The sequence below is a fragment of the Mya arenaria genome, chromosome 10 (assembly GCF_026914265.1).
Source record: "Mya arenaria isolate MELC-2E11 chromosome 10, ASM2691426v1".
NCBI lineage: Eukaryota > Metazoa > Mollusca > Bivalvia > Myida > Myidae > Mya > Mya arenaria.
Window position 1 is genome coordinate 46,480,692 of NC_069131.1, and position 17,237 is coordinate 46,497,928.

General features: G+C 35.8%; 1 protein-coding gene across 4 annotated transcripts in view; it reads left to right on the top strand.

Moving 5' to 3' along the window:
- LOC128205539 (E3 ubiquitin-protein ligase UBR5-like) overlaps positions 1-17,237 on the top strand; it is a 75,367-nt gene continuing 58,130 nt past the window's right edge. For all 4 annotated transcript variants that reach the window (XM_052907270.1, XM_052907272.1, XM_052907271.1 and 1 more), the window contains exons 1-7: positions 1-168; positions 464-590; positions 3,681-3,757; positions 5,671-5,790; positions 6,164-6,350; positions 7,542-7,601; positions 10,632-10,869. In XM_052907270.1, coding sequence (XP_052763230.1) covers positions 107-168; positions 464-590; positions 3,681-3,757; positions 5,671-5,790; positions 6,164-6,350; positions 7,542-7,601; positions 10,632-10,869 — 871 coding nt within the window. In that variant the 5' untranslated portion in view covers positions 1-106. The remainder of the gene's footprint in view (positions 169-463; positions 591-3,680; positions 3,758-5,670; positions 5,791-6,163; positions 6,351-7,541; positions 7,602-10,631; positions 10,870-17,237) is intronic.

Sequence of the window (17,237 nt, forward strand, 5' to 3'; positions counted from 1 at the left end):
TTCAAGATGGTGTCATTCTGAAGAAATTATCCAAGACCATTGCATATAATAAACCCAAATGATATTTTGAAGGCCATTATATGGAACAAATTTTAGTTTATTTAAAATGACATCTATTCATTTCGTCGTCCATCCGCTTCCAGGGACCGACGATCAACTAAATGACAGGTAAACGTTTTATTTACGTGCAAGATGAATACAAGAAAACTACCCTTTTTTACTGCATTGAATATTTCATACATTTTTTCTCTTTGTTCTAAACCATTCGACAGTCAAAATCTGTGCCCATAAAATGTCTGCAGATTTTTTTCTACATGCCTAGTTTTGAAACATGTGCTATCCCGGGCTCCTACTTTGATGAAGTCACAGGCAGCCAAACGGTTGCCCTTAATGGTGAAACATGAAAATTAGGGTTGGTATATTCAGTGCTAATAAATATTGTATGCATAATGTTATTTATCAGACTTCGAGAGGTAGCAGAAAAGATCAGTCGTCATGGATACTCTGCGCCTCAAGCCCTTGGGTGTCTGCGGAACCTCACAGTTACTCAGTGTGTGGTTGGACCACAGTGTATAGCCTTCCTGCTTGAGGTATGATAGGGTGTCTCTTTGATAAATAAATTAAAAAATCATGCAGTTTTACAATATGGCCTAAAAAATAAATTGTTTGGTTAGGGTTACATCCTTTTCAAAAATAGGTAGGGTAGGTAGGCTTTTTTTTTATTTTATTAGGCTTTATATAAGAATGTCATTTTCATCATTGGAGAATAGTGTTAAGTTATCTCCTGTATAACCATTTAAGGTTTTAAACTCCATATTTAAAAACCAAAAAAAAATAGATTTTATTTTTATTTTATTTTTTAAGTTTTTTTTTTTTTTCAAACTGACTATAAAAACAGTAGGGTCGTAGGTAGGGTCGGGTGACCTGAACCAAATATATATTTTTTTTAGGCCTATGCTGAATAGTTCTTTCTGAAATTATATGTAATAAATATTATTTAATTTAACTTATGTCTTACAGTCTTTTATAGATCAAGCTCTTCTGTCACTTTATGGATTGGAAACTGTCGAAAACAGTTTCTTCTGTGCATCTATCTAGACTTTCTACCTTTAAGCATAACTATTCCAATTTATGCAGATTTTTTATAAGAATGACGTACGTCGTTGTTCCGGCGGGGAGCATCAAACTCACCTTTGGTATTAAACAACTTAAGTTAGGGTTGACATATTGTGACCAAATTTAGTTTATAGGAAGAGTTTAAAGAGACCTTTCTTGGATTGCATCTGAGGCGCCTTTGGTCAAGGTCACTGTTACTGTCACTAAAGATAAAAAAACAGTAGGTACTGAATAACTTTAGATAGAGTTGACATATTATGACCAAACTTTGTACATAGGAAGAGAAAATGGGAATCTTTTAATGGGATCTTGTTTGGGGTCCCTAGGTCACTGTTACTAAAAATAGAAAACGGTTGGTACTGAAGGACTTTAACTAGGGTTGACATATTGTGACCAAGCTTGGTATGTAGGAAGGGTTATGGAGACCTTTCATTGGATTGTGTTTGGGGTCAAAGTCAAGGTCACTGTTGCTAAATATAGAAATGCAGTCGGTACTGAATAACCTTAGTTAGGATTGACTTATTGGTACTAAACTTGGTATGTAGGAATAGTTTGTGGAGACCTTTCATGGGATTGGGTTAACAAACACAGGACAGGCAACTTATTAGCTTACATATAATCCTTACTACACAGGCTGAAGATCTTGTTTATTTCATAGACTTAAGATTGGCTAAGAAAAGTTTAATAAATCATTATTAGGCTATTTCCTTTAAAAAAAAAATACATTTCAAGAAGCATGCAATATGGGTAAAAAAATAAGGTTGTTATTAAATGACAACAGGTTGTTATTGAATGGCAAGAATACTTATACAGTCAAACCTGGTTGAACGGTCACCTGCTTTAAATGGCCACCTGCCTTAACAGGCCACTCCAAATTTCCCCTGTATGTTTTTACTATATAATGTATGTGCATTAAGCGGCCAACTGTATAACGCGGCCACGGCCACTAATTTTTGTCCCCATGAAGCCATATAATCACTAATTAGCGGCCACTAATCCCTTGTCACTGACACTTCCGCTTATAAATTTTTTCAATACACAGGTTCAATTGCGTATAGAAGTTTACGGTAAAGAACGACGGCCTCGGGTATCTCCGTCATCCAGTGAAAATGAATATTGCATCACACGATTGTCATGCGTGTGTTCTCATTGAGAAATCATGTTTATTACATGTCGGCGAATGTTTTGATCAGAATTGACACAATTAATGACACAATTAATACGATAATTAAATAATTAGAAGTTAATTATTAAATACCGACAAAAACACCGGTTATTATAAATTCACAGTTTGCATTGTCATTCGACGGCGTGAAACGAATTACGATTTTTATTCACTTCAATATTATTATTTAAAATGCATTATTCTTGATACTTTTTTTAACTTTGATTATGGCTGATAAAAAAGACTAATCGAAAGTGTTTGACTCTAAAAGAACGTGTCGAGTGTATAAAGTTATTAAAAAACGGCCGTAGTGCAAGAAGTTTTACCAAGAAATTTAACTGTGGACGGACTCAAATCAATTTCTTACTTAAGTGTAAGCGTGAAACTGTGGAAGAATATGAAAGCAATGGATATCCAGACGCAAAAAAAAACAAAAACAGAGGAAATTACAGGAAATGTGTATGCACATGTAGTTGTGTAAATGTGTAAACTGATCTGTGGTGTGTTTTATTTATGCCATGCATCAACATTTATTTAATGTACAGACTACTTTAAAAAGTGAACTGAAAAATGTGTATGTACATGTAGTTGTGTAAATGTGTAGACTGATATGTGGTATGTTTTGTTTATGCATTGTATCAACATTTATCTAATGTATTTTAGTTATAAATTTGAAATAAAGTTATTTTATCTATACAAATACAAATGTATTTGTATTCAACCTTCTTCAATCGTATTGATACAGATAATATTAATTGTGGTGTGAGGTGATGGTTAAGATATCTCTGAATAAAGTTAATGTGGCGGAAATGTCAAACCTGGATTAAGTGGCCACCTGTCTTAAGCAGCCACTTTGATCATTTCCCAAGGGTGGCCACTTAATACAGGTTTGACTGTACTAGAAATGCACTTATTTATAATAGATGGTAAATTATGTAAATTTTAAAATATTCAAGCCTAAACAATGTCATAATGCACTTAAAAATATGCAGAGTCATATAAATAGTGACTCGGGTTCTTAATATTAATTAAGAATAAATTATCAACTTCATTAGTTAATGATTAGTTTAGGCTGATATCATTAAACTGCTCAGAATAAAAAAAAAACCGATAATACTAATTGCGCACTCACCAAGAATCGGGAAAATCCGCCTGTTAAATTATGATAGAGGATGAAACCATTAAACGTTTTATTCTTGTAAATTCTTGAAACCCAGCAGTTTAAAAGGTGTTATGTTTCCTTGTTTGTTATATAATATAATAAATAACATTATATTTCACTTGTTACAAAAAGGTGAAAAGAACATTGGAAAGGCAAATACTGTTTAAAATTAAATGACGACACAAGAACAAGTTTTTAGGGTAATTCCGAAATTTTATTCCATACATGTATTTTCAGGATGGAAGGGTCTGCCGGGTGCCATTTGCAATCCTCAATGAGAGGCTTGACCTAAATAAGCAAGAAACTTCTAAACCGTAAGTGGTTGTAAAGATATGGTTTTCAGTGAATACAAACAAATATTGAACCTTCCGTACATTTGGTCTGCTTTATGAAGGACATTTTTTACGTTCAACAAAACATTTTTTATTTTTAACAGGGCATTTTTATGTACAACAGGACAATTTCATATTTTAGGCTTTAATTATAACACACTGTATAAACTTACAATTTTTAATGCATTTGCAAATAATATGATTTGTTGCATGTCACACTGACTATTCATTGTGTTCATCATTCTTTTTAGCTCGGCTATTCGAAGGATAAGGAGAGCTATACTACTCACCCAAGCGTCGGCGTCTTGCATTAAATGCAAATAATAGACCTTTATTATTTGACTTAGAAATTCTGGTTAAGGTTTTGCGTGCAATCACACATAAGTAAATATCTCAGCAACTACTTGAGGTATTGCATTGAGACTTTATACAACGGTACTCAACCATCCAACCTACTTAATTTACCAAGTTAGATAACTCAAGTTTGCAACTCTGGTTAAGATTTTGCGTGTAAGCACACATAGGTTAATATTTCAGCAACTGCTTGAGGTATTGCATTGAGACTTGATACAGTGGTACTCAACCATCCAACCTACTTAATTAACCAAGTTAGATAACTATAGTTTGCATTTAATGCAAATAATTGCCCTTTTTATTCGACTTAGAAATTTTGGTTAAGGTTTTGGGTGCAAGCACATTGGTTATTATCTCAGCTGGTTAATATCTCAGCAACTACTTGAGGTATTGCTTTGAGTCTCGATACAATGGTACTCAACCATCCAACCTACTTAATTAACCAAGTTAGATAACTCTAGTTTGCATTTAATGCAAATAATTGCCCTTTATTATTCGACTTAGAAGTTCTGGTTAAGGTTTTGCGTGTAAGCACACATAGGTTAATATCTCAGCAAGTACTTGAGGTATTGCATTGAGACTTTATACAATGGTACTCAACCATCCAACCTACTAAATTAATCAAGTAAGATAACTCTAGTTTGCATTTAATACAAAATAATTATCCCTTTATTATTAGAATTAGAAATTCTGGTTAAGATTTTGCATGTAACCACTTTTTAAGTCAATACCTCAGCGAATACATCATGTATTGCATTGAAACTTTACACACAGGCTCCCAACCATTTAACCTTTTTATTTAATCAAGTAAGATAACTCTTATATAAATCTTTCATATTATATAATTTTTGCCCCTTTATTATGCGACTTAGAAATTCTGGTTAAGGTCTTGCATGTTAGCACACATAGGATAATATCTCAGCAACTACTTGTTGTATTGCATTGAGACTTTATACAATGGTATTCAACCACCCATCCTAATTGAATAACCAAGTTAAGATAACTATATTTTGCAAATAATGGCCCTTTATTATTACACGTAAAAATTCTGGTTAAAATTTTGCATGTTACCACATTTATGTTAACATCTCAGCACATCATGTATTGCATTGAAATCTAATCTAACACTGATCCATGCATGTTTTGCCAAAACTTTTCAATCCTTACACTGAAAAGCGGTGGAACAGTCGAGCGCGCTGTCTCTGTGACAGCTCTTGTTTGATTTTTTTGTCTTGTTGGTTATGGAAAACAAAATGAAAACCACCACCCCTGTTTGATTGTCTGACATGTTACATGTTGATAGGGTTTAGTGTTCCAAATTTAACACAATTTTCTCACTTACTCACATTCTTGTGACTCATTTTTTCGTGAATATTTCACTTAAACAAGGATGGACTCTTATACATATAATATATTCTATCATTTGCATTTGGGTCCTACACTTTTCAGAGCTTATTAACAGATGTGCGTTTCCATTGGGCATACTTTGTAGTGTAGTTTTGATACTATCCTAATTAATAATCCTTTATGAAAAATGATAGGCCCACAAAAGCAGTTAAGATGGAGAGGACCAGCAGTATCCGCAGTTCAAGTCACATTGTAGACAGTCCTCTGGTGCTTGTACAAGACGTCATGGGGGCTGCCTCGGACCAACCACCTGCGTACATGTTTTGAACTTTATAATATCACTATTCTATTAACGTATACAAAGGAAAAAAAAACTTGTCACATTCACAAAACAACAGTATTTTCTTATAGATAAAGAAGCAATATTTTTTGCAACTTTCAATCAATTCATAAGTCATCAAATTTAGAACTTTGGTTCAACATTTTTAACAAGTGTAAATTCTTAAACAAGTCAACTTTGCTTTAGAAATATTTATGAGTCATGCCATGTTAAATTCAAATTTTGAACATGCCAGGTTAACTTGGTCCAGTTTTGGCCTAGGGCTTGTGAAAATTAAGATAACTGGCTTAACATATTCATTGAATGATAACGCAATTTGGTATTTAACTCTTGCATGATGTTTCTAGTCGCTGGAGCACAGTTGTGTCAGGATCATCAGCGGTGACAACTGCACGTAACAGCACAACTGCCCAGGGTTACCGCACGATGCAGAGAACAGTTCATGTGAACAGTAGGGGGCGCAGGTCAGGTGTCATTGTCGGGACACGTCCCCTTGTACCTGCATCTGTTGTGCCTGAGGAACTGATCAATCAGGTTTGTCATCAAGAAAAACTGGCTGCCTGAATGGTTCCATTTAGCTGTTTTAGCCTATCTAAAGGATCACGATTTGGAAATAATCTTACATGAATAGAATGCTGTGGCATTTTTAGCTTGTCTGGTTTTTGAGGAATACCGTTAGTCATGGTGGCGTTACTGTCGGTGTCATGCAATACCTTAAGTGTGGCCGATATCTCAAAGTCCCTTCAAGATATTGAAATAAAACTTGGTAGACATTTTTTTCAGTGACAATATTACTCTGACTTTAATATTCAACCAACCAAAAGAGCAAAATGTGAATTTTGCCATAAACCATTGAAGATATTGAAATGAAACTTGGTACACATGTTGTCCAAGACAGTATTCGCATTTTTAGCAATACAAGGCTCATAGATCTGACTTTAATAATTGTTGACAAATTTTAAAATTCAATTTCAACGAAAAAATGCAAAGACTTAATCTTTAGCATAACTCATAAAACATTGGGTACTCGAATGTTCACATGTTTACCAGAGAGAATATGCACATATATAGCAAGATGCCAAACTCTGCCTTTAAAATGTCCAGTCATGCCCCTTCCACGATAAGAATAAAACAGACATGCATTTGGAATCTACTTTGCAGCGCTTTTGCTAAAAATAGCAGTAATCAGGGTCTGCTTTTCACTTAAGTCCCTTTGTCTTTAAAACTGGTTGACAGGAGATATTTAGACCCGCAGAGGGAGGGTCATTGAGCAGCAGCGTGATGGTCATACCATGATCATTATTACTTGATTACTTCAATATTATTGAACATAAGTGACAACTTAACTTGACCAGTGACCCAGACAATGACGAACATATTGTGTTTTGTTGTGTTCAGTTAATTCAAATGAAAATAATGAAATTGATAATCACAAATGTGAAATGAAGAGAGTAGCTTTGGCATTATTACATACATCATGTTAATCGTGGATAACTGGTGAGCACAATCTGGCCATACATGTGTGACCTTAGTTGCCCTGATCAGCATAATTTTATAGCTTTAGACTAGTTTAATGCCTCCTGTCAATCACAGACCAATAGTCCAGAGCTACCGATCTAGGTCTTAAACATTCATAATAAATCTTTGATAAAAAAATGTACTGCAATGTTTTCATGTTAACATTTTTTGTCAATTCATAACAACAAAATTGCTATCTTGTTTCAGTGTCAAGTGGTTTTACAGGGGAAGTCAAGAAACCTGATCATCCGAGAGTTACAGCGAACTGTAAGTTGGAAGATCAGATCTACAGCTGTCTTTCATGCTTTTCAATGAAATATGGAGTTTTATCAGTGAAATAACAACAGGAGCTAAATATCAACTTTAAGAACTACTTTTAAAATCAAATGTTTTTACTTCCCCTTGAATAAAACCAAACACATCACTTTTGAACCAGTAAATGATGCCGAAAATAATATTTTGATATTTAAACAAAGGTTGCCTATTTAAATAAAGATATTTTTGGAAATGAACATAGCTAACTGTGTATTAGAACAATGGTAATTCTTTTTTTTTAACCATTTTCTTAAAATTGAAGCTGAATGTTTGCTTTTATACTAAACAAATTACAGAGAGAAACAACTGCTCAAACATAAACTCAATGATATATCATCTATCAAATATCTTTTTAAACTGTATGACTTTGTAGTACAAACTTCCTGGAATATTTATACAGTACACTCCACGCGGAACTACCACTTTCCGTTTTCCTCGGCGGATTTTGGTCATCGCGGACACGACATCCAATTGATCATAATCCTCTTTCCTCGGCGTTTTTACTCGTTCACCCACCGAGGCTGATCAGTGGACCGTATAATTACAATCGCCGCGTTACTCGGAGGTAAAAACACCGCGAAACTCGAACGAAAACCGATAAGAATCTCCCACTGTATCTAATTTTGTTTAATTTATTTGATAATTTTTGCTACACCCGTAATTGTTTATAAAAATAATTTATTTCGCGTACCTAATTTTCGGACACCCAAAGGACATCAATCGTAACTTTCACACTTACCAAGTTTCACAGACGAAGATTATTGATTTTCATCTTTTATCCTAGCTAGATTACCTAACCGTATAGTACACCACTGTGACAAGTTAATTAGTAAATACCCATCTTAAACGATGTATTGCATGTAGAAAGAGAAAGTGTGAAATATTTATTGGAGGATTAAATAAACAACAAGGGCAATCTAGGGATTAAGAAAACAAAGACATGACATTTTTGTAAAACAATCTGCCAATAAACTTTAAAACTTATACCACACTTATAGACTGTATGAAGCAATTATGTACAGTTATACTTATTGAATCATCAATAAAAGTCAACACATTCAATGATATAGGTAACTAATTAATGTGATGAATTAAAGTTGGAAATGCAATACTCCAGTTACATTCGAAAACACCACTCAGACACATTAATCCTGCATAACAATATACATGCTCTCCATGAGATCCTCGTGGGTAAAACTGTGAGTTATGTGACGTCACACAGAGTGACTGTTTGATCTAAAGAATGTGTTATTCATGTTATTTCGTGTTTAATGGGATTTTAATTAACTTGATGAAGGATTTACACTAATATGCGTTATAAATAAGTTTAGAACCATTGATAAGTACGGATAAATTAATAAGTCAGGTAAAATGCAAATTAGGAAAAAAAGACCGAAAAATATTCACACTTACAAAGTTCTCAACACCTTCATTACTCCAATCTAATTTAAGTTCTCAACACCTTAATATAGTAAGAGAAAGATGACAATAACAAACACAAACGCACGCTATGGTATATCTTTCAATTACATAATGTGAAAAACAACAGTTGTTAGACGATGCTGATGAAAATTGATATGGAAATTTTCGATAATTGTTTTTAAAAAGAAACTTACTGTACTTTGAAAAATTAATTATCTAATTATTCAATACTGTTTTAACAGAAGCAATGTTCTGTAGTAGCTATGCACAACACGCGGAGTTCCGCGATTAGGTCAATAAATCGATTCGATCACCGGCGCTACCGGCAATAAAACCCTCCATAGAAAACGATTAACTCGGTGCAACTCGGCGAAAATTAGCGAGGAAAAAGGTTGCGTACTCGGCGGAAATCCGCGATAAATTAAAAACGCCTCCGAGTCACCGAGGAAATTGGTAGTTCCGCGTGGAGTGTACTGTACAACAATTAACTGATTTTTATTTACCCCACCAACGCCTAAGAATTTGTAAACAACCAAGCGTGGGCTTCACTCTTTGTCTGGAAAATGACACGTCTTCAATTGAATCAGACTGATCTCTGACAGTGAGGGTGATAGAATACCAATGTGTCGTGAAACAAACTCAATAATTTGGAAAACTGGTTTAGATTCAAGTTAATTTACAATTGTTTTCCTTACACATTGGACCTTTCCAATTTTCATTTACTAAATGGCGAAAAGTGTAATTTGGTCATGTATTAGTGTCCTGTTCAATTTAAAGTACTATCTTGCTTTAACTTTTCTCATTTGGAACATAGATGTGTTAATAAAATGTTCATTGATTAATGTTCATTAAATGTTTGCTCTAAAATAGGGGTAAATAATCTCCCATAAAACACTCTTTAAGAACTATTTCTCCATGAGCTGGTAATAGAAATGACAGATACGTCATCAGCGATCAAAACTTTGTGGAGGTGTCCCACAGGTAGGGGCGTAGCAGACACTCTTCAAAAAAGGGGCTATTTAGAAAAATAAAAAAAAATACTGATAAAACTCAATAAGACAGAAAAATTGTTGATTTCAGTGTAAGATTGTATTTAATTTCACTTGTGATCATAGGAAAGCTATATTTTTACTTTTTGGCCTTGCCGCTCTTGAAAATATGTTTTTCTTTGACACTCATGAATAAAATACGATCCTTCACTGGAATTAACAAAAATCCTCTATTTATTCAACTTCCAAATGGATATTATTTGACGTTGTAGCCAATGAAAATAGAAAATTTATACAACTACTTCTTTTATTGGTTAGATTCTTGAAAAACTTGCCATTGCTATCATTTTAATTACACATTTTTGGAGCTGAAAACAATGGATTATCAGAGATTTTTTCAAGAATTTTGATTCATAAACTGTCCGATGCTTTCATTGGAGATTTTTAAATTGCAGAGTGATAAAACTGAATAGCAGCATTGTTATTGTTATTGTTTATATAAAAAATAATGTATACAATGTGGGATAAAATATATATGAACCTGGATACAATGTATGCTGAATGCTTCAAGAACTTGGATGTGAATCTGGCTGTGAACAACCTACTAAGTCGTGATGATGAGGGTGAGGGTGACGATGATGACAGTCAGGACTCCTACGTGCCGGACGACCTCATCTCCCTCCTTGACAGCGGCATGCATCCAGATCACCCAAGTGTGATTATAGACGGTGATACCATGTTCAGTGAGGATATGTTTGGGTACTCATCCATCAGAAGTCGGGGATCTGGCACACGGTCTAGGATTGGGGGTATGTTGATAAAAAATTAAATCATTTTGGAGTTTTGTGACATTTTTATGTTCTAACAGCAATTAAACACACATCCACACCAAGAAAGGTTCAATAGAGCAATTAAACACACATCCACACCAAGAAAGGTTCGATACAGCAATTAAACACACATCCACACCAAGAAAGGTTTGATATAGCAATTATAACACATCCACACCAAGAAAGGTTTGATACAGCAATTGAACACACATCCACACCAAGAAAGGTTTGATACAGCAATAAAACACACATCCACACCAAGAAAGGTTTGATACAGCAATTAAACACACATCCATGCCAAGAAAGGTTTAATACAGCAATTGAACACATATTCACAGTCATCAAGAAAGGTTCAATACAGCAGTTGAACACATATCCACACCAAGAAAGGTTTGATACTGCAATTGAACACACATCCACACCAAGAAAGGTTTGATATGGCAATTGAACACATATCCACACCAAGAAACGTTTGATACAGCAATTACACACACATCCACACCAAGAAAGGTTTGATACAGCAATTGAACACACATCCACACCAAGAAAGGTTTGATACGGCAATTGAACACATATCCACAATCACCAAGAAACGTTTGATACAGCAATTAAACACACATCCACACCAAGAAACGTTTGATACAGCAATTACACACACATCCACACCAAGAAAGGTTTGATACAGCAATTGAACACACATCCACACCATGAAAGGTTTGATACAGCAATTACACACACATCCACACCATGAAAGGTTTGATACACCAATTAAACACACATCCACACCATGAAAGGTTTGATACAGCAATTGAACACACATCCACACCAAGAAAGGTTTGATACAGCAATTGAACACACATCCACACCAAGAAAGGTTTGATACAGCAATTAAGCACACATCCACACCAAGAAAGGTTTGATACACCAATTACACACACATCCACACCAAGAAAGGTTTGATACAGCAATTACACACACATCCACACCAAGAAAGGTTTGATACAGCAATTAAACACACATCCACACCAAGAAAGGTTTGATACAGCAATTGAACACACATCCACACCAAGAAAGGTTTGATACAGCAATTGAACACACATCCACACCAAGAAAGGTTTGATACAGCAATTAAACACACATCCACACCAAGAAAGGTTTGATACAGCAATTACACACACATCCACACCAAGAAAGGTTTGATACTGCAATTACACACACATCCACACCAAGAAAGGTTTGATACAGCAATTAAACACACATCCACACCAAGAAAGGTTTGATACAGCAATTACACACACATCCACACCAAGAAAGGTTTGATACAGCAATTACACACACATCCACACCAAGAAAGGTTTGATACAGCAATTACACACATACATCCACACCAAGAAAGGTTTGATACAGCAATTGAACACACATCCACACCAAGAAAGGTTTGATACAGCAATTAAACACACATCCACACCAAGAAAGGTTTGATACAGCAATTAAACACACATCCACACCAAGAAAGGTTTGATACAGCAATTAAACACACATCCATGCCAAGAAAGGTTTGATACAGCAATTAAACACACATCCACAGTCACCAAGAAAGGTTTGATACAGCAATTACACACACATCCACACCAAGAAAGGTTTGATACAGCAATTACACACACATCCACGCCAAGAAAGGTTTGATACAGCAATTGAACACACATCCACACCAAGAAAGGTTTGATACAGCAATTGAACACACATCCACACCAAGAAAGGTTTGATACAGCAATTAAACACACATCCACACCAAGAAAGGTTTGATACAGCAATTACACACACATCCACACCAAGAAAGGTTTGATACTGCAATTACACACACATCCACACCAAGAAAGGTTTGATACTGCAATTTCACACACATCCACACCAAGAAAGGTTTGATACAGCAATTACACACACATCCACACCAAGAAAGGTTTGATACAGCAATTACACACATACATCCACACCAAGAAAGGTTTGATACAGCAATTGAACACACATCCACACCAAGAAAGGTTTGATACAGCAATTAAACACACATCCACACCAAGAAAGGTTTGATACAGCAATTAAACACACATCCATGCCAAGAAAGGTTTGATACAGCAATTAAACACACATCCACAGTCACCAAGAAAGGTTTGATACTGCAATTAAACACACATCCACAGTCACCAAGAAAGGTTTGATACAGCAATTAAACACACATCCACACCAAGAAAGGTTTGATACAGCAATTAAACACACATCCACACCAAGAAAGGTTTGATGCAGCAATGAAACACACATCCACACCAAGAAAGGTTTGATACAGCAATTAAGCACACATCCACACCATGAAAGGTTTGATACAGCAATTACACACACATCCACACCAAGAAAGGTTTGATACAGCAATTGAACACACATCCACACCAAGAAAGGTTTGATACAGCAATTAAGCACACATCCACACCAATAAAGGTTTGATACAGCAATTGAACACACATCCACACCAAGAAAGGTTTGATACAGCAATTACACACACATCCACACCAAGAAAGGTTTGATACAGCAATGAAACACACATCCATGCCAAGAAAGGTTTGTTACAGCAATTGAACACATATCCACAGTCATCAAGAAAGGTTCAATACAGCAGTTGAACACATATCCACACCAAGAAAGGTTTGATACTGCAATTGAACACACATCCACACCAAGAAAGGTTTGATATGGCAATTGAACACATATCCACAGTCACCAGGAAACGTTTGATACAGCAATTAAACACACATCCACACCAAGAAACTTTGATACAGCAATTACACACACATCCACACCAAGAAAGGTTTGATACAGCAATTGAACACACATCCACACCAAGAAAGGTTTGATACGGCAATTGAACACATATCCACAATCACCAAGAAACGTTTGATACAGCAATTAAACACACATCCACACCAAGAAACGTTTGATACAGCAATTACACACACATCCACACCAAGAAAGGTTTGATACAGCAATTGAACACACATCCACACCATGAAAGGTTTGATACAGCAATTACACACACATCCACACCATGAAAGGTTTGATACACCAATTAAACACACATCCACACCATGAAAGGTTTGATACAGCAATTGAACACACATCCACACCAAGAAAGGTTTGATACAGCAATTGAACACACATCCACACCAAGAAAGGTTTGATACAGCAATTAAGCACACATCCACAACAAGAAAGGTTTGATACACCAATTACACACACATCCACACCAAGAAAGGTTTGATACAGCAATTACACACACATCCACACCATGAAAGGTTTGATACAGCAATTAAACACACATCCACACCAAGAAAGGTTTGATACAGCAATTGAACACACATCCACACCAAGAAAGGTTTGATACAGCAATTGAACACATATCCACACCAAGAAAGGTTTGATACAGCAATTAAACACACATCCACACCAAGAAAGGTTTGATACAGCAATTACACACACATCCACACCAAGAAAGGTTTGATACTGCAATTACACACACATCCACACCAAGAAAGGTTTGATACAGCAATTAAACACACATCCACACCAAGAAAGGTTTGATACAGCAATTACACACACATCCACACCAAGAAAGGTTTGATACAGCAATTACACACACATCCACACCAAGAAAGGTTTGATACAGCAATTACACACATACATCCACTCCAAGAAAGGTTTGATACAGCAATTGAACACACATCCACACCAAGAAAGGTTTGATACAGCAATTAAACACACATCCACACCAAGAAAGGTTTGATACAGCAATTAAACACACATCCACACCAAGAAAGGTTTGATACAGCAATTAAACACACATCCATGCCAAGAAAGGTTTGATACAGCAATTAAACACACATCCACAGTCACCAAGAAAGGTTTGATACAGCAATTACACACACATCCACACCAAGAAAGGTTTGATACAGCAATTACACACACATCCACACCAAGAAAGGTTTGATACAGCAATTGAACACACATCCACACCAAGAAAGGTTTGATACAGCAATTGAACACATATCCACACCAAGAAAGGTTTGATACAGCAATTAAACACACATCCACACCAAGAAAGGTTTGATACAGCAATTACACACACATCCACACCAAGAAAGGTTTGATACTGCAATTACACACACATCCACACCAAGAAAGGTTTGATACTGCAATTCCACACACATCCACACCAAGAAAGGTTTGATACAGCAATTACACACACATCCACACCAAGAAAGGTTTGATACAGCAATTACACACATACATCCACACCAAGAAAGGTTTGATACAGCAATTGAACACACATCCACACCAAGAAAGGTTTGATACAGCAATTAAACACACATCCACACCAAGAAAGGTTTGATACAGCAATTAAACACACATCCATGCCAAGAAAGGTTTGATACAGCAATTAAACACACATCCACAGTCACCAAGAAAGGTTTGATATAGCAATTAAACACACATCCACAGTCACCAAGAAAGGTTTGATACAGCAATTAAACACACATCCACACCAAGAAAGGTTTGATACAGCAATTAAACACACATCCACACCAAGAAAGGTTTGATGCAGCAATGAAACACACATCCACACCAAGAAAGGTTTGATACAGCAATTAAGCACACATCCACACCATGAAAGGTTTGATACAGCAATTACACACACATCCACACCAAGAAAGGTTTGATACAGCAATTGAACACACATCCACACCAAGAAAGGTTTGATACAGCAATTAAGCACACATCCACACCAATAAAGGTTTGATACAGCAATTGAACACACATCCACACCAAGAAAGGTTTGATACAGCAATTACACACACATCCACACCAAGAAAGGTTTGATACAGCAATGAAACACACATCCATGCCAAGAAAGGTTTGTTACAGCAATTGAACACATATCCACAGTCATCAAGAAAGGTTCAATACAGCAGTTGAACACATATCCACACCAAGAAAGGTTTGATACTGCAATTGAACACACATCCACACCAAGAAAGGTTTGATATGGCAATTGAACACATATCCACAGTCACCAGGAAACGTTTGATACAGCAATTAAACACACATCCACACCAAGAAACTTTGATACAGCAATTACACACACATCCACACCAAGAAAGGTTTGATACAGCAATTGAACACACATCCACACCAAGAAAGGTTTGATACAGCAATTACAACCACATCCACACTATGAAAGGTTTGATACAGCAATTAAGCACACATCCACACCAAGAAAGGTTTGATACACCAATTACACACACATCCACACCAAGAAAGGTTTGATACAGCAATTACACACACATCCACACCAAGAAAGGTTTGATACAGCAATTACACACACATCCACACCAAGAAAGGTTTGATACAGCAATTGAACACACATCCACACCAAGAAAGGTTTGATACAGCAATTGAACACATATCCACACCAAGAAAGGTTTGATACAGCAATTAAACACACATCCACACCAAGAAAGGTTTGATACAGCAATTACACACACATCCACACCAAGAAAGGTTTGATACTGCAATTACACACACATCCACACCAAGAAAGGTTTGATACAGAAATTAAACACACATCCACACCAAGAAAGGTTTGATACAGCAATTACACACACATCCACACCAAGAAAGGTTTGATGCAGCAATTACACACACATCCACACCAAGAAAGGTTTGATGCAGCAATTACACACATACATCCACACCAAGAAAGGTTTGATACAGCAATTGAACACACATCCACACCAAGAAAGGTTTGATACAGCAATTAAACACACATCCACACCAAGAAAGGTTTGATGCAGCAATTAAACACACATCCATGCCAAGAAAGGATTGATACAGCAATTAAACACACATCCACAGTCACCAAGAAAGGTTTGATACAGCAATTAAACACACATCCACAGTCACCAAGAAAGGTTTGATACAGCAATTAAACACACATCCACACCAAGAAAGGTTTGATACAGCAATTAAACACACATCCACACCAAGAAAGGTTTGATGCAGCAATGAAACACACATCCACACCAAGAAAGGTTTGATACAGCAATTAAACACACATCCATGCCAATAAAGGTTTGATACAGCAATTAAACACACATCCACACCAAGAAAGGTTTGATACAGCAATGAAACACACATCCATGCCAAGAAAGGTTTAATACAGAAATTAAACACATATCCACACCAACAAAGGTTTGTTACAGCAATTGAACACATATCCATAGTCATCAAGAAAGGTTCAATAC